At 34.1% G+C, this 20,077-nt stretch overlaps 1 protein-coding gene across 1 annotated transcript; it reads left to right on the plus strand.

The window, feature by feature from the left end:
* The first annotated feature begins 3,500 nt into the window (after nt 1-3,500).
* Nucleotides 3,501-5,055, plus strand: LOC137632572 (protein FAM200C-like). The gene is made up of 2 exons (XM_068364597.1): nt 3,501-3,764; nt 3,991-5,055. Exons 1-2 carry the CDS (start codon nt 3,501-3,503, stop codon nt 5,053-5,055), a joined length of 1,329 nt encoding a protein of 442 aa, XP_068220698.1.
* Nucleotides 5,056-20,077: the final 15,022 nt, after the last annotated feature.

Consider the following 20,077-nt stretch of genomic DNA (forward strand, 5'->3'; position numbering starts at 1 on the left):
ACGCATGTTTCCTCTGTCATTCCTTGTGCCTACTCCAAAATTACCTACTGCTGGTTTTCCTCTCTTCTTTTGACGTACTTTAGTATTAAAAACACCAAAACCAAATAATGTAAACCAAGTCTTATTTCTTTAACATATCTCTATATCTTCATAAAAAGTTTCTATTTTTTCCTCTGTATGGGATGTTATTGGTGGATACTTTTGAATAACCTTCGGTTTATACTTCTTATTTAGTTTCATAATTTGGAAAACGTAGGATTTAACGTTAACTTTAAGTTTTGCAGATGAATTAGTTCTGTTTAGAGAATCACGGGAGGAATTGTAAAAGATGATAGAAGATTTGATTAGAGAAACTAGAATTGTAGAACTGAAAATGAAAATGAGTAAAACTAACATTATGTTCAATGAAAATGTAGAAACTACAAATAAGAGTCATGGAGGAACCTTTAGATATTGTTAACGAATATATGTACTTAGGAAAAACTATAAGTGTTTCTCTGGGACACAAGATCAAAATTAAAAGAAAGCATGGGATGGAGACCTTTTGGTAAACAAAATGGTATTCTTAAAAGAAAAATGGCACTTTTTTCTAAAAAGAAAAGCATTTAATCAGATATCACGACCAGTAATAACTTATGCATCAGAAATCAGAAACTTAGAGCCTTACTTAAGCGTTAGAACATAAGCTAGCTAGCTAGTTACTACCCAAAGAACAATGGAAAGAATAATGATGGGATTTATGCTAAGAGACAGAAAAAGAACAATATTGGTTACGAGAGTGAGCTAAAGTAGAGGATATTCTAACAACATTTAACAAAAAGATATGGACATTTGCAGGCCATATAATAAAAATTACTGGTAATAGATGGACATTGAGAATAGCAAAATGGGTCACTAAATATTAAAAAAAAGGCAGAAGTAAGAGAAGATGATGTGTTAACGAACTAAGAAAATTTGCGAGTATAAACTAGCATAAAAAGACCATAAACAGACGTGAGTGGAAGTAGATAACCGAGGCCTTTATTCTGCACTGGACTAATAACAGCTGATAAGGATGATGATCACGATGATGTTGATGACTACGACGACGATGATATATATATATATATATATATATATATATATATATATATATATATATATATATATATATATATATATATATATATATACAGTATATATATATATATATATATATATATATATATATATATATATATATATATATATATATATATATATATGTGTGTGTGTGTGTGTGTGTGTGTGTGTGTGTGTGTATACCCTTTCCCTCTCTCTCTCTCTCTCTCTCTCTCTCTCTCTCTCTCTCTCTCTCTCTCTCTCTCTCTCTCCAAAATAATTCCTCTTCATATTCAAGAAAGGAGCCACTCCTTAGTTCGGAGTAAGGATGGATTTCTTGTTTCTAGAAATATCTTGTAATTTGAGGGGCAATCAAGGTGTTCTCTGCCACATCTGTTTTTCTTCTTGGGTTTATTGGCTTTTGTAATGACTTATGGTGGGCGAGACATTCTCTTGCATCCAACAAAAAATAATATTTTTCCTGTAGCTTATATATAAGAAAAAAGACAGGATATTTTGGAATTGTTTCAGATTTTCAAATGGTGTATACTCTTCACCCGCTTCTAATAACACTTTTCCTGAAACTATCATTTTTCTCTTAGTGGAAAGTGATAACCACAAAGAACATTAACAGGCTGCATAACTATTATATGAACGTTTCAATAAAAAAATAAAGTATATATATGCTTCGTAGATACTAAACATATTTTCCGACCTCACAGATACAGTCACTCATGTACCTCTCACATGATTCTGGATTGAAAAGTTTGTGCTTAAGAAGTTTAACTCTGACGTCCAATTCAACAAAATCCCAAAATGTATTACATTTCACATCGCTACTGTAAATACGCTTTCAAAAATTATTAACATAAAAAACATCTTGAGGTCTTGACGTCTATTATTTGAGTAAATTCTAAAGGTTATTACTCTAAATCATTAGTTCCCAACCTGGGGGTAAATTACCCCTGGGGGTAATTTAGCAATTTTTCGGGGGTAATGGAGGGGTGACAGAAAAATGTTAAGAATTCTGAAAATCAAGTAAGCATTGGTATTAGGATTAATGTTAACTTAGTCTTAGTATTTTAAGTTGTAAAGTAAACCTGTTATAAGTAAGTAACAAAGCTAAACCAAATAACAATAAATATAAAAACTAATATACAGTATTAGAAAAGAAAAAATATATAGCTAAGTGTGTGGTAACCGAAAAGTATTTTCACAAGTATGCTTCAGGACACAAGTCACTCAGTAACCCCGATGACTCATCGACGAGTCCAGTACGCGTCACTCATGCCTGAGTCTGCCTCTATTTCACACTGCCAGTTTCTCTGTGAGCATCAGCCGAGGTGGACATGAGCTGGTATGTTGTGTACTGCCCTGTGCAGTTTATACTTAGTATTTACCCACTGTTACTGTGGGTTTGTGTTATTAATTTTGTATCATATAATGTATGCGTGGTTCTTACGTTTTCAATGGTTTTGCTAGCATTAGCGGAGTATGCGAGGCTGCGTACGTTCACTATAGTCTCGCGCTACAAGATGCTCTTGTGCTGACAAGCATGATACATGCAGCCTGGCGAATGTATGCGTGTGTGCTTGCATCAGTGAACTTGTGTTAGCTGCCATGCGAGAAATTATGTACCTCGCGTTTTGCAGTGTATTCACGGATATTGTGTTGAATAGGTATTGCGTTGAGGTTTTCAGTAGTGGTGTACTGAGGTTTTGGTGTTGCGGATTTTGCTTGTGATATTCGAGTTGTGTATGGAAGTGTAATTTAGTGTTTTAGTGTAACTGTGTATTCGAGTGTGTGAGTGCAGAGTTTTTTATTTTTATTTTTAACACAGTTACATCATTCCTATGCTGAATAAGCTCTTATAATGTTATCTAGAATGCCATGAAAAACTGAATTATAAGTTCTCAGTGTTCACCTTTTTATGCATTTTTTTCTTTTTCTGCAGATTGAACAATAAAATGTCCAAAAATCGAACCTACTCTAACGCCTTTCTTCGCCATGGCTTTGTGAATTTACCATCCGGTGGAGAGGATCGGCCACAATGTGTGATATGTCACAAAGTGTTGACAAATGAAAGCCTGAAGCCATCAAAACTCTCAACTCACCTCCAGAAGTGCCATCCAAATCTTCAAAATAAGGATCAGGCTTATTTTCAGCGCCAGGCTGTAGCACTGAAGAATATCCAGTTCGGTTCATCTGGAATTCAAGCCCAAAAGCTTCAAGTTGCAGTCGAAGCATCCTACTTTGTTGCATATAAAGTTGCCGAACAACAGAAATGCCACACCATTGCAGAGAATCTGATTATGCCTTGTGCATACGAGATGGTAAGCAAGGTATGTGGGGAGGAGCAAGCGAAGAAACTGAGTGTCATATCTTTATGAAACAACACCATCCACAGACGAATCGATGACATGGCATCAGATATCTTGTCCCAAGTTATAACAGAGATCAAAGAAAGCTCATATAGCAAATTCTCCTTGCAATTTGATGAATCATGTGACATAGCCAGTTGTGCTGTTCTCCTTGGGTTCGTCCGTTACATCCACCAGGACAGGATCAAAGAAGAGTTCCTATTGTGCGAGAATCTGCTGACAACCACGAAGGGAGAAGATGTCTTCAATATCATCAACAGTTTCTTTACCAAGAATGGATTGGATTGGAACAGCGTTCAACAGGTAGGGAGCGATGTTTATATAAGGTCCAAATTAGTATAAATACAATGAATTACATGGCATATAGTTATATACAGTCATATGCATGATTAACACAAAAAACATCGTGCGTCGTACTGAAAAACTAAAGTACCAAAATAATTAAATTAATACCATATAATTATAACGCAAAAGATAAGTAACAATGACTAACTGACGCAATCTATAATAATTTTTATTTTTAATCCAGGTCTCCGTCGATGGAGCACCGGCGATGATGGGTGGTCATCGTGGATTACGGGGCCTCATACAAGCTGTCAATCCAGAAATTTCTGTAGATCATTGCATCATTCATCGGTACTCTCTTGGATCGAAAAGCCTGCCTGGTAATCTGAAGTTAGCATTTGAAGAAGTGTTGAAAATCGTCAACTTCATCAAGTCCAGGGATGTGAATTCGCGCATATTCAAGGAGCTAGGCAAGGAAATGGGAGAAGAGTATCAAGTTCTGCTTTACCACACCGATGTTCGCTGGTTCTCACGAGGCAAGGTTGTACATTGTGTCATTGAGCTCCGAAAGGCTATTCAAGGATCTCCTTTTGCTACCAAGTTCACTGATAAGGAGTGGCTTGCTCGACTTTGTTACTTGGCTGACATATTTGCGGAGCTGAACAGTGGTAATCTGCAACTCCAGGGCCGAAACACGACTGTCATTGATGCCCGTCACACTGTGGCTGCATTTCTGGCGAAACTGAGACTCTGGATTCGGGGCTTGGAGAAAGGAGTGATCGCCCAGTTCCCCACCCTAGACCAGTTTATTGAAGAGAATAGTCATGATACTGGATCTCTTCTACAGACCATCAACAAAGAGATGAGCGACCATTTGAAGGGGCTTGAAACAAGCATGCATCACTACTTTCCAGAGAGTGACCAAGAAACAGCCAGTCTTCAGTGGATCATTCATCCCTTCTCTGTACCTGATGAGGCCATTCATGATGATGATTTCCCTGCAAAGGAGGAGTGGATCATAATGCGAGCCAATGAAGCCTTGAAAATTGAATTCCAAAACCAAAATGCAGATTCCTTTTGGATTTCACGACTAGCCGACTCGCCAACTCTGTCCAAGAGAGCCTTGAAGTTGTTGGTATCATTCTCAACAACGTATCTGTGCGAGAAGGGGTTCTCAACTGTGCTGGGGATGAAAACAAAAAAGCGGACTCGCTTGAATGTTGCAAACGATGCCAGGCTGGCACTTTCAACCACGAAACCAAGAATTCCTCAACTAGCTTCAAATATGCAACTCCAACCATCTCACTGATGCTCTTAACATCTTTGGTAAGTCATTAGAGAGGCAAAATGTACTAATACAATAAATAAAAGAAATTATCTCTAGTGTTTTAGTTTAGCCATATATATATAAATGTTGACAACATTTTGTGAAAGGGGTAACATGATTAATGTGGCATGCTAAATTGGGTAACAAGCTGAAAAAGGTTGGGAACCACTGCTCTAAATGCACCAAAATGTTCATTTGTTGATGCGGATCATACCTCAGAATTATATGTAAAAATAATTTAAACTTTGATACATCATTATCTAAACGTCTTTGTCTCGCAATTTGTGAGTCAGGAGTTGGAGACCCTCACAACTCAAGCAGTTTCTTGTAGTGTCTTCAATCTCACCATTCTTGTGGGCTACGAATCCATATCCTTATTTCTAGAGGACGTAGCCTATAGGTCTAATTGCTGATTCATCAGCAGACATTGCCTGGCCCTCACTGGTCCTAGGTTGGATATAGAGGGATCTTGAGCACCGTTCATCAGTGAACTTAACCCTGCCGTTTGTTTAAAGGTTTATAGGTTTAAAGGTCGTTCATGAATATCAGAGGCAAGGGACAGTGACACTGCCTTATTAAGCATTGCCCTAGTGACTGACCATATACATATGATCAGATCTCAAGCTCTCTCTCCATCCAAGCTAGGACCAAGGAAGGCCAGGTAATGGCTGCTGATGACTCAACAGATAGACCTTTAAGCTCCCCCAAAGGAAATGACGAGTCTGAGCGGGACTCGAACCCCAGTCTGCCGTTTACCAGTCAGGGACGTTACCACATCGTCACCACAATCCGCATATTTAGAATTCTAAAAGTTGCAGCCATAATAAATGATAATCAAAATCAAACAATAAATTATTGGCAATTTAAAATGTCAAAAAATGTGAACAAAATCGAATTACCTAATCTCACAAATAACACTTAGGTGCTGTGAAGTGGCACAGTGGCATAGTTAGGACTATCATTGATCTTCACCTTTCTTTTTCCCCCAAGAATTGAACTTCTTAGTTCTTGGGTCCACTATTATTAGATATTCATTTCCTGATCTACTGTACTGTAGATCCTGGTTACGTATTTACATTTGTTCATAAGAAAATTACAACTACATCAACTGAACTATGATTTGCTAACCTCTGGATGTCTGTATATTTATAACAAATAACTGAACTAATCTAAAGTGCCGTTAGTTAAGAAAATAATCTGACGAAAAAATGTTTTGGATTGTTACATTCTTTAAGTACTATATAGAGGTAATCTTAGATGGCAATTGCCTTCATAAAAAGATTCCTTCGGTATAATTGACATTCAATCCTCTAATTTTTCGGTCTCTCAACAAAACCATATCCATTAAATAAAACAATACCACTTAGATTTCGTAGATGAGTAAACTGTTACCCATTCTGAAATCCATTGAAGTTAGCTTTTCATCTTAGAAATCTTTTAGGATGAAAATCTGAGGTATTCCAGCTTGGGAAGGCGTCTTCCCTTTCAAGTCGTCATTTGGAAATCCCTTTGAGTGAAATGCATAATTCTCGGCTTGAAGAGGAAAGAGACAAAATTTTGACTGACATACGTCGGTCCTTGTTTCTACCAGGAGTGATATTTGAGGCATCCTCAGAGGAGTTCAAAACTCTATCAACAGAGAGAGAGAGAGAGAGAGAGAGAGAGAGAGAGAGAGAGAGATTATTTCAAAGAAACAGTACATCGTAAAGAGGGAAAATATCTATTTCTAATTCAAAGTCATTTTAGGGATTATACTCTTGTAAAATATAAACATTGAAAAATGTAGAATATTGAATATTTCTAGAAAGAAAAACAAGAAAGAACAATCAAACAAACGAGTATTAATGGGCGTTTGAGAAAACATTTATTGTTAACTATTCAACAATCGCGGAAAGGTCGAAGAAATAATTACCGTTAGAATAACATTATACCGATGAAGACAATTCAGAAAACAATCCTCTCTTTATCAAGTGTTTAAAGTCTGCTTTCGTGAATTTAGAAATAGAAATAAATTCATTACACTAAAAAAGTTTAAAGGTCGCTAATGATTTGCAGAGGCAAGGGACAGGATAATGCTCTAACCGGGCCTAGAGAGTGATCAGCGCTGATTACTCACCAGGTAGACTTAAATGTTCCTAAAAGCCAGAATCCTTCGCTCACAAGGACGGGGAGGGGGCAGGCACCACTAGAAACTATGGACCTTGAGCTTCATTCGAACCCTCGCCCAACAGATTGTAAGACAGGCACGTTTCATATAGGCTATTGACAGTGAGCACTAATATAAGAAAACTATTTATAAAATATTCTCCGGGAATTTAGTCAGGGCAATTTTTATCTTTAAAGTGAAGACTATCACTAATGCATTCACGTAAAAAAAATAAAAATAGAAAAATTGTTTCTCGAAGAAAAGTCACAAATGTTCAGAACCTTTCATTGAATTGAGAGCGAGAAAAAAAAAGAAAAACTTCTAAATCAGCCCACTTTGAGTTTGCAGAAAAACCAATTCCCTCTTCCACATAATCAACAATTTCAGCTTTTCTCCGCAATGGAATTAGACCTTTTGTTGGCCTGTTTTCCAGAGACTCTTCTAAGGATCGTCCCTAAGGGCTCTCCTCACACGAGGGGGTGGCAGTAGGCCTACTAGGGCTCTCCTCTTTTGAGGACGTAGAAATAGGCCTACCAGGGCTCTCCTCATCTGAAGGGTTGCGAGTAGGACTACACTTGAGGGTAAGGGTTGGGTCTGGTCCATTGACAACAAGAGATGTGAAATAATTTGTCATTGAATTTTAACCTCTGATTTTTCTTTGTGGATTTCTATGCAAACTTATTTGCTGATGTGATTCATATGGACACATGTGTTCCTGTGATTTTAAGTATACATACGCATGCTGTATATACAGATGAAAGGCATACATACAGGGGTACAAAGGAGAGAGAGAGAGAGAGAGAGAGAGAGAGAGAGAGAGAGAGAGAGAGAGAGAGAGAGAGAGAGAGAGAGATTATTTGACAAATTCCCCCGTTTCAATTAATAACTTCCATAATGTGTCAATGAGTGAGCTGTGACCGGGGTGGGCTGGGGTGGAGGGGCCTAATTGGGATAATTTTTGAAGTCTCTCTGACGTATTAAAAATGTGCCGAGTGTCGGCATTAATTACTACGTTAATCAACGACTAATGAATTCTAATCTTGTTTGATGATTACCACCAGCTTATCATGTTGGGTAGGTGACACGGTATGGCAGCTCATGATCTGTTATAACATTAATTTTTTCATCTCTCAACTTACTGGTACTTCGTAATTTTAAAAATGAATTCCCCTTTCTCTTGAGAAAAATAAAACATAACGCTGAGAAAACGAAATTAATGTACTGAACTACTGTACATGTTGATAATAATAATAATAATAATAATAATAATAATAATAATAATAATGATAATAATAATAATAATGAAATTAATAATAATAATAATAATAATAATAATAATAATAATAATAATAATAATGAATAATAATAATAATAATAATAATAATAATAATAATAATAATAATAATAATAATAATAATAAGATGGTTTCTGGCAACGTAAATAAGATCTTGAAAAGAAGTCAGGTCAGAATGACGCGAAGAGGGAGTAAATTGACTCCCCGGGATTTCGTTTTCTGTAAACCGAAATTTTTTATTTTATTTTTTGCTTTAGATTCTTCCCGGACGATAAAGATCTCGGTAATGGGTTTTTATGTCAAGGAAAATGATACAGAGATTGGAAGTATTTTGGTTACAACCGTCTTAGTCTACGTTACTTTTTAGCCTGGCCTGTCTTATCAGATTTGTTGAGAGAGAGGGGGGGGGAGGGTTATTGTAAGTAATTAGGAAACGTAATACGTATTACAATACAGGTATCGTTTAAGTCTAGCTTACATGAAGTGAAATATAAAATAGAAAATAATATGATGCAACACAGAAAATGGAATTGTTATTTGGAAAACTAATTGAGGATACTTGCTTCTCAATACCTAGATATGTATATTTGTGAACGCAGAAGATATGTTTCATTTTTAGTGCGTCTTTTCAAGGGGCAGTTGACAGAAAAAAGATGACGTTGTCAGTATGAGTGAATAAGATGAATAACTATTTTTTATTTTCTACATTTCAGGCAAGAGCAAGACAAAACGATGCCCCGTGTGCTCTTCAAGAATTTTGAATGAATTATACAACTCCCTTTGTAGTTTCGTTATTCAGTCGAAAGAGAGAGAGAGAGAGAGAGAGAGAGAGAGATCACCTACTTATACATAAGTGTATAATAGTGTGACAATTTGTATGTATATATATATATATATATATATATATATATATATATATATATATATATATATATATATATATATATATACACACATATGCAGATACACACACAGTTTACTTATGTATGTATATGGTCACAATAATATATCTATCTATCTATATATATATATATATATATATATATATATATATATATATATATATATATATATATATATATATATATATATACACATATATAATAAATATAGATATATATATATATATATATATATATATATATATATATATATATATAATATATGGAAATATACGAACACGCACGCACGGACACACACATACACATTATATATTTATTTATTTATATATATATATATATATATATATATATATATATATATATATATATATATATATATATATATATATATATATATATATATATATATATATATATATATATATATATATATATATATTTATATATATATATATATATATATATATATATATATATATATATATATATATATATATATATATATATATATATATATATATATATATATATATATATATATATATACTTCTTATATGCCTCTGTATCCTGTAAGGAGTTGGTTAAGTGTTAACTATTGAAATTCATTATGCGAATGTGAATATAATAATGATATACTGTATAAGTTAAAAGGATAAGTGATATGCGAATTTAATTTTGTAAAATAAATCCTATTTTGAAAATTATTTACCAAAATATCTCCGACCTTGAACATTGATCTAATCAACAAACAAATTGAAAATCCTAAAATTTTCGTTTATGAAAAAAAAAATTAGGAATCATTTACTTTGAACGAAAGCAAAATGAGTCAGCCGAATAAAAAGATATCTGTGATTAAATAAGAAAGTAAATGCTAATAAAATTTTTTTCAAAGAACACATAGGCGAAGGAATTCATCAATGAAAAAAAATAACTCGTGAAAAAAAAATACCATCTACAAATAAAGTAAAAATAGTAAATATTCTTTTTCCCAAAGGTTTAAGTTTAAAGGTTAACCATGAATGGCATTGCCCTAACAAGCAAGACAATACTCTAGAGACTGCCCATATATACCTATAATCAGCGCCAAAGCCCAAGGTAGAACCAAGGAGGGCAAGACAATGGCTGCTGATGACTCAACAGACAGACCTACAGGCTACCTCAAACACCAACTCCTTAGCTCACAAGGAGGGTGAGGTTGCAGCGACCAAAGGAACTAATTAGTTTCGGCGGGACTTGAAGTCCAGTCTGGCGATCACCAGGGAGGGACGTTACCACATAAGTATTTGATGTCCATGTGCATGAATAAGTAAGAACAGGGATTCACATGCGGAAAGAGAAAGTAAAAAAAAAAAAATTATATGAATGAGAACCCGTAAAAAATAACTAATGATGAAGTGACGATAAGATGAAAAGATGACTGTTAAGACAAACGCAGGAATTGAATACAAGCGATAAGTGAGGCAAGTGAAGAGAATAATGCCAAAAGGAAACGAATAAAAAAATTGTTAAAGAGAAAAGGATACACAAATATTTTTAGGAGGTTAAGTTAGAGATAGATTAAGAAGTTGATTAAAAAATATTCTATTACGATAATATTAAATAAACACTGAGGTGAATATTCATACAAAAAATACGAAAGGAGAAAGATAAACTTAAGTCTAGAAAGCCATGAGAACTAGATATAAATTAAATATATGATAACATCAAATTTAGATAATATCAAATAAACAGCAGAACTGACATTTCTATAAGAAACACAACTGTATACGAGTGCGATTCGGCTTAACTGATTAATGTTATTTAGGGTAACTTCAAAACCTGTGTACTTTTTACCTTATCAATCGATTTTTGTTTACATTTGAAACTTATTTGAAAGATAAGAGTAATTTCGTACATGAATCTCTGACCACAGGAAATCCTTTTAGTATTTTAATTTTGCTTATAGGTATGCATTATTTTATCTATGTGTATGCATGTTAACTTTGAGAGTCTAACTTTCATAAGAAAGCATTTCGTTTCTGCTGAAAGTGGATTTGGAGATTGTAGGATATAAAATTCGCCATCTTTTTATGTTTGAATGGCAAAAACATGTTAATAGAAGGAAGTTTTCTTCAAAAATTTCATACTTTGAGAAATCGGGATTCAAAGTGTTTTTGTAGAGATTGATTATATAGACTTTACTATGTATAAATATAGGCTTTATGCGGTAATTTTACCCCACTACTGGGGATATTAAGGAAATAATCATCATATTTCAGGGTTATTTATTTATCAGTGGTGAACCCTTCCTAAAAATTTAAAAACATCGCTTCCCACCGGAAATATACTGTATAGGCTACATGTATCAAATGCGCATACATGAGCAAGACTGACAAACATAATATATTCATAACATATTCTCGTGTGGGTATTTTTCTGGGAAAATTGTATGCTCTTGGCCTATTTACTTATCGTGTCTGACACATTATGCATCTTTCAGGAAGCTCATAACTTGAAATTGTGAATACATAAACGACCAGGCAAAATAATAACAACATACATTAGAGACACGTGTATCAAACGTTTATTTATGAAAATTATACAGGTTGTGACCCTTAAAAAATCAAAGAAATTGCTGGGATTGTATGAAATTATTCAATAAAGCTTTATATCTCTTCACTGAAGAGGTTTTTTCATTTTTTGTCATATAATTCATGGTATTATTTTGAAGTTTTTATCCTCTTGTAATTTTCAAGATTTTTCAGTTTATATATTAAGGATTTTTTTAATGTTATTACTGTTCTTTAACTTAATTCATTTCCCCACTGGGCTATTTTTCCCGTTGGAGCCATCTGGCTTATAGCATCCAGCTTTTTCAACTAGGGTTGTAGCTTATCAAATAATAATAATAATAAAAGACCAATTGGGTATATTTTGAGATATGTTTGAATGAAAATACTACTACTACTAATAATAATAATAACAATTGTGAAAATTATGACAATAATAAATTCAATAATAATAATAATAATAATTATAATGATAATGATTATAATAATCTCAGTGCTAGGCAGTAAAACCGTGCTAGGCAGTATATCTTAGCAATCCATGTTTGCCAACGGTTATATAAGCGAATGAGAAACTTGTTTGTGTAACAAGAACTTTGAGTGTGGAGGAAATGCCCCCCCCCCCCCCTCTAAATCTCGATGAAGTCACTGGCAGCAGGGTGACGGATTGGGTTTAGGGCGATAGACAAGATGTCTTTCCGGCATTTACTTCTGATGCCTGGTAGATGATCTTACTGCAATTCGTATGGACCGGCAGGGTTCACTTGCCTTAGTTTGAAAGACACTGTGCATCTCAAGGAACTGGCTATCCTTTGATAAATTTAGCCAGTGGGACCTCTATGGATTTAGTCAGTCTATGGAAAGCGAAAATGACAGAAATAGCTCCGATCAAAGGTGTAGCAGGGTGCTAAGAATTTCGTAGTTTATAAATACTAAAAAAAAAATAGAAAATTGGTAATTGAAATGTTAGAACCATGAATCAGATTGGCAAGTTACAGCAAGTGGAGTGGGAATTTATGAAATATAGTTTTGATATCTTGGAACTACGCGAAACACGTCGTAAGGGGACTGTTAAAGAAATCTTACATCAGGGCATTATGCATAACTACTCAAGAAGAACAGATGGAGTTGGAAAAGAAGGGGTAGGAATGATGATGACACCAAGAATTGAAGAGGCAATCACCGAATAGAGAGCTGTAAATTGTAGACTGTTACTTGCAAAATTTAAATCAAGGCAGTGCAATACGAGTATCAAAGTTTGCTATGCACCAAAAAAATATTCCCCTGAAAATAAAAAAGGAAAGATGAATACTGTGACGAACTGCAGAGTGTAATAGATGAAATCCCAGAAATATGAAAATTGTGATTGGAGACTTTAATGCTAAATTTAGAAGGAATAATCAAGGTATAGAGAAAGTGATAGGTGATGAGGGTCTTGGCAAAGTTGCAAATGAAAATGGAGAACATTTCATGAATTTCTGTTCAACAAACAATCTTGTTATTGGAGGTACTCTTTTCCAGCACAGGGATATCCACAAATACACATGGAATTCACCATGTGGCAATATAATAAATCAAATAGATCACATAGCCATTAATAAAGAGAGAAGGAAGACAGAAATGTAAGAAGGTATAGAGTTGCAGATATTGGTAGTGATCACCAGCTTCTCGTTGCCACAATAAATTAAAACTGAAAGCACCCAACAGAAAGATAGATAGAATACCTATGTTAGATACAATTAAACTTTTAGAGGATGAACACAGAGAAACATTTGCGTTTGAATGTAGGAATCAATCTGCAGTCTTGAAGACTTTAAAAGACGAAGAGCAGACAATTAAAGAATGGTCTGATATTATGAACATATATCAATCAGTTGGTTGGGAAGTTTTGGGACATGCAGTTACAAGGATAAAACCATGGATATCAAATGATACTTGGGATATGATAAAGAGACGAAAAACAGAAATTGATTGTTGAAAGTGTCCGAGGAAGTAATGAAAATTACAAGGAAGATCATGAAAAATATTCTAATATTGACAGTGAAGCGAAAAGAAAAGCCAGCAAAGACTGGAAAGAATATTCAAACAGGAAAGCAGATAAGGCTGACCAAGCTATGATACAGGGAGATGGATTTGTTATAACAACAGAAGATGAAGAAAGGCAACGTTGGATGGAACACTTTAGTGAGGTTATCAATAGGAGATTAAAGGGAATAATGTGATTGATATACTTGAAGCTTATGAAGACCTTGATGTGTCCATGAATGAATTCAGTGTGCTTGAAGTCGAAGATTTCATTAAAAAACTAAAGATATGGAAAGTACCTGGATACGAAGGAATAACTGCCGAGATGATATTGGCCAAAAATCAATTGACTCCGAGATTACTTACAAGATTATTATGTAGAATGTGACGTGAAGAAGAAAAACCTAATGAATGGGAGCTAGGAGTGTTGCTAAAAATGAAAAAAAAAAAATCTGACTGATTGCAATAATTACAGAGGCATCACACTTACGTCAGTGGTCATGAAAATACTAGTATGCTAATTCTAAAAATACTGGAGAGAAAGATTGATGAAAAACTGAGAGATGAACAAGCAGGATTTAGAAAATGTAGAAGTTATACTGACCAAATTTTAATTTTAAGACATGTGGTACAACAATGTGTAGGATATAGAAATCCCTTTTTGGTGGCATTTATAGACTATAAAAAAGCCTTGCATAGTGTGCAACGGCTAATTTTGTGTAAAGTCCTGCGTTATTATGGGGTTCCTCTTAAATATGCAAATTTGATTAAGTCTGCTCATGAGCATAGCAAGGGCAAAATTAATGTTAATGAGTAAAACTAAGATAATGCTCAATGAAAATGTAGAAACTACAAATAAGTCATGGACGAACCTTTAGAGATTGTTAACGAATATATGTACTTAATAAAAACTGTAAGCGTTTCCCTAGGACACAAGATAAAAATTAAAAGAAAGCATGGGATGGAGACCTTTTGGTAAACAAAATGGTATTATTAAAAGTAAAATGGCACTTTCTCTAAAAAGAAAAGCATCTAATCAGATATTCCTACCAGTAATATCTTATGCATCAAGAATTTGGAGGCTTACTAAAGCGTTAGAACATAAGCTAGTTAGCTAGTTACTACCAAGAGAACAACTGAAAGAATAATGATGGGATTTATGCTAAGAGACAGAAAAAGAACAATATTGGTTACGAGAGTAAACTAAAGTAGAGGATATCCTAACAACATTTAAGAAAAAGAAATGGACATTAGCAGGCCATATAATAAAAATTACTGATAATAGATGGACATTATGAATAGCAAAATGGGTCCCAATGGATTACAAAAGAGGCAGAAGTAAGAGAAGACGATGTATTAACAAGCTAGGAAAATTTGCGAGTATAAACTAGCATAGAAAGACCATAAACAGATTGAGTGGAAGGAGATAACTGAGGCTTTTATTCTGCACTGGACTAATAACGGCTGATAAGGATGACGATCACGATGATGTTGATGACGACAACGACGATGATATATATCGGTGCGAGTATATATACACACACATATATATATATATATATATATATATATATATATATATATATATATGTATATATATATATATATATATATATATATATATATATATATACATGTATATATATATATAAATATATATATATATATATATATATATATATATATATATATATATATATATATATATTTATATATATATATATATATATATATATATATATATATATATGTGTGTGTGTGTGTGTGTGTGTGTGTGTGTATCCCTCTCTCTCTCTCTCTCTCTCTCTCTCTCTCTCTCTCTCTCTCTCTCTCTCTCTCTCTCCTTCCAAAATAATTCCTCTTCATATTTATGAAAGGAACCACTCCTTAGTTCGGAGTAAGGATATATTTCTTGTTTCTAAAAATATCTTGAAATTTGAGGGGCGATCGAGGTATCCTCTGCCACATCTGTTTTCCTTCTTAGGTTTATTGGCTTTCGTAATGACTTATGGTGGGGAGACATTCTCTCGCATCCAACAGAAATAATATTTTCCCAATAGCTTATATATAAGAATAAAGCTGAAGATATTTTGGAATTGTTTCAGATTTTCAAATGGCGTATACTTCACCCGCTTCTAATAACTCTTTTCTTGAAACTATAATTTTTCTCTTAGTGGAAATGTAAAGTGATAACCACAAAGAACATTAACAAGTTGCATAATTATTATATAAACGTCTCAATAAAAAATAAAGTATATTTATGCTTCATAAATACTAAACAGATATTTTCCGACCTGACAGATACAGTCACTCCCTGTACTTCAGCTCAATAAGACGATAGTACAATAAATCATTCTCTCTCGCCTGTGAAGACTCACTGTGTCAGAGATGAGGAAGCACCTCTCACATGATTCTGGATTGAAAATTATTTGCTTAAGGAGTTTAACTCTGACGTCCAATTCAACAAAATCCCAATATTTATTACTTTTCACATCGCTAAATACGCTTTCGAAAATTATCAACATCAAAAACATCTTGAGATCTTGACGTCTATCATTTTCGTAAATTCTAAAAGTTATAACTCTAAATGCACCGAAATGTTCATTTGTTGATGCGGATCATACCACAGAATTATATGTAAAGAGAATTTAAACTTTTATACATCATTAGCAATTTGTGAGTCAGGAGTTGGAGACCCTCTCAACTCAAGCAGTTCCTTGTAGTGTCTGCAATCTCACCATTCTTGTGGGCTAAGAATCACTATCCTTAGTTCTAGAGGACGTAGCCTATAGGTCTAATTGCTGATTCATCAGCAGACATTGCTTGGCACTTCCTGGTCCTAGCTCGGGTAGAGAGGGTTCTTGAGCGCCGCTCATGAGTGAACTTAACCCTGCCGTTTGTTTAAAGGTTTAAAGGCCGCTCATGAATGGCAGAGGCAAGAGACTGTGACATAGCCCTATCAAGCAGGAAAATGTCCTAGAGACTAACCAAATATACATGTGATCAGCGCTCAAGCCCCTCTCCATCCAAGCTAAGACCAAGGAGGGCCAGGCAATGGCTGCTGATGAGTCGGCAGATAGACCTATAGGCTACCCCTAACCCAATCTCCTTAGCTGACAAGGATGGTGAGGTTGCAACGACCAAAAGAACTAACGAGCTTGAGCGGGATTCGAACCCCAGTCTGGCGTTCACCAGTCAGGGACGTTACCGCATCGGCCACCACAATTCGTATTGGTGATTCAGAGAATCACTGTTTTAAAATCTTTAGAATTCTAAAAGTTAGAGTCATAATAAATGATATTCAATATCTAGAAAGAACCGAAATTAAAAATAAAAATAAGAAAATAAAAACAGAAATCTTTTGAAAGAAACTTAGGCTTTGATGATGACACGGTAAAAGAATTGATCATAGATAAATATGATAGCCTAAAACGAAAAACAAAAATAAGTATAAGACCAAATGATACTAAGAAATAAAATGAACAAAAAGAGAAAAAATTGAGACTCAAAAAAGATTGTTCTCTCAGTGTTTTTTTCCTCTCTCTCTCTCTCTCTCTCTCTCTCTCTCTCTCTCTCTCTCTCTCTCTCTCTCTCTCTCTCTCTCTCTCTCTCTCTCTCTCTCTCTCTACTCTCTCTCTCTCTCTCTCTCTCTCTTATATGTATATATAATATATATATATATATATATATATATATATATATATATTATATATATATATATATATATATATAGGCCGTGCAATACGAGTATCAAAGTTTGCTATGCACCAAAAAAATATTCCCCTGAAAAAAAAAAGGAAAGATGAATACTGTGACGAACTGCAGAGTGTAATAGATGAAATCCCAGAAATATGAAAATTGTGATTGGAGACTTTAATGCTAAATTTAGAAGGAATAATCAAGGTATAGAGAAAGTGATAGGTGATGAGGGTCTTGGCAAAGTTGCAAATGAAAATGGAGAACATTTCATGAATTTCTGTTCAACAAACAATCTTGTTATTGGAGGTACTCTTTTCCAGCACAGGGATATCCACAAATACACATGGAATTCACCATGTGGCAATATAATAAATCAAATAGATCACATAGACATTAATAAAGAGAGAAGGAAGACAGAAATGTAAGAAGGTATAGAGTTGCAGATATTGGTAGTGATCACCAGCTTCTCGTTGCCACAATAAATTAAAACTGAAAGCACCCAACAGAAAGATAGATAGAATACCTATGGTAGATACAATTAAACTTTTAGAGGATGAACACAGAGAAACATTTGCGTTTGAATGTAGGAATCAATCTGCAGTCTTGAAGACTTTAAAAGACGGAGAGCAGACAATTAAAGAATGGTCTGATATTATGAACATATATCAATCAGTTGGTTGGGAAGTTTTGGGACATGCAGTTACAAGGATAAAACCATGGATATCAAATGATACTTGGGATATGATAAAGAGACGAAAAACAGAAATTGATTGTTGAAAGTGTCCGAGGAAGTAATGAAAATTACAAGGAAGATCATGAAAAATATTCTAATATTGACAGTGAAGCGAAAAGAAAAGCCAGCAAAGACTGGAAAGAATATTCAAACAGGAAAGCAGATAAGGCTGACCAAGCTATGATACAGGGAGATGGATTTGTTATAACAACAGAAGATGAAGAAAGGCAACGTTGGATGGAACACTTTAGTGAGGTTATCAATAGGAGATTAAAGGGAATAATGTGATTGATATACTTGAAGCTTATGAAGACCTTGATGTGTCCATGAATGAATTCAGTGTGCTTGAAGTCGAAGATTTCATTAAAAAACTAAAGATATGGAAAGTACCTGGATACGAAGGAATAACTGCCGAGATGATATTGGCCAAAAATCAATTGACTCCGAGATTACTTACAAGATTATTATGTAGAATGTGACGTGAAGAAGAAAAACCTAATGAATGGGAGCTAGGAGTGTTGCTAAAAATGAAAAAAAAAAAATCTGACTGATTGCAATAATTACAGAGGCATCACACTTACGTCAGTGGTCATGAAAATACTAGTATGCTAATTCTAAAAATACTGGAGAGAAAGATTGATGAAAAACTGAGAGATGAACAAGCAGGATTTAGAAAATGTAGAAGTTATACTGACCAAATTTTAATTTTAAGACATGTGGTACAACAATGTGTAGGATATAGAAATCCCTTTTTGGTGGCATTTATAGACTATAAAAAAGCCTTTCATAGTGTGCAACGGCTAATTTTGTGTAAAGTCCTGCGTTATTATGGGGTTCCTCTTAAATATGCAAATTTGATTAAGTCTGCTCATGAGCATAGCAAGGGCAAAATTAATGTTAATGAGTAAAACTAAGATAATGCTCAATGAAAATGTAGAAACTACAAATAAGTCATGGACGAACCTTTAGAGATTGTTAACGAATATATGTACTTAATAAAAACTGTAAGCGTTTCCCTAGGACACAAGATAAAAATTAAAAGAAAGCATGGGATGGAGACCTTTTGGTAAACAAAATGGTATTATTAAAAGTAAAATGGCACTTTCTCTAAAAAGAAAAGCATCTAATCAGATATTCCTACCAGTAATATCTTATGCATCAAGAATTTGGAGGCTTACTAAAGCGTTAGAACATAAGCTAGTTAGCTAGTTACTACCAAGAGAACAACTGAAAGAATAATGATGGGATTTATGCTAAGAGACAGAAAAAGAACAATATTGGTTACGAGAGTAAACTAAAGTAGAGGATATCCTAACAACATTTAAGAAAAAGAAATGGACATTAGCAGGCCATATAATAAAAATTACTGATAATAGATGGACATTATGAATAGCAAAATGGGTCCCAATGGATTACAAAAGAGGCAGAAGTAAGAGAAGACGATGTATTAACAAGCTAGGAAAATTTGCGAGTATAAACTAGCATAGAAAGACCATAAACAGATTGTGTGGAAAGAGATAACTGAGGCCTTTATTCTGCACTGGACTAATAACGGCTGATAAGGATGACGATCACGATGATGTTGATGACGACAACGACGATGATATATATCGGTGCGAGTATATATACACACACATATATATATATATATATAATATA

The sequence above is a fragment of the Palaemon carinicauda genome, chromosome 3, assembly GCF_036898095.1.
Source record: "Palaemon carinicauda isolate YSFRI2023 chromosome 3, ASM3689809v2, whole genome shotgun sequence".
In the NCBI taxonomy this organism is placed as follows: domain Eukaryota; kingdom Metazoa; phylum Arthropoda; class Malacostraca; order Decapoda; family Palaemonidae; genus Palaemon; species Palaemon carinicauda.

Bases quoted from the DNA above. Each gene is read 5' to 3' on its own strand.
- LOC137632572 (XM_068364597.1), top strand. From the start codon at position 3,501: ATGGCATCAGATATCTTGTCCCAAGTTATAACAGAGATCAAAGAAAGC. The intron at 3,765-3,990 runs GTAGGGAGCGAT...TTTTTAATCCAG, and splicing joins ATTGGAACAGCGTTCAACAG to GTCTCCGTCGATGGAGCACC.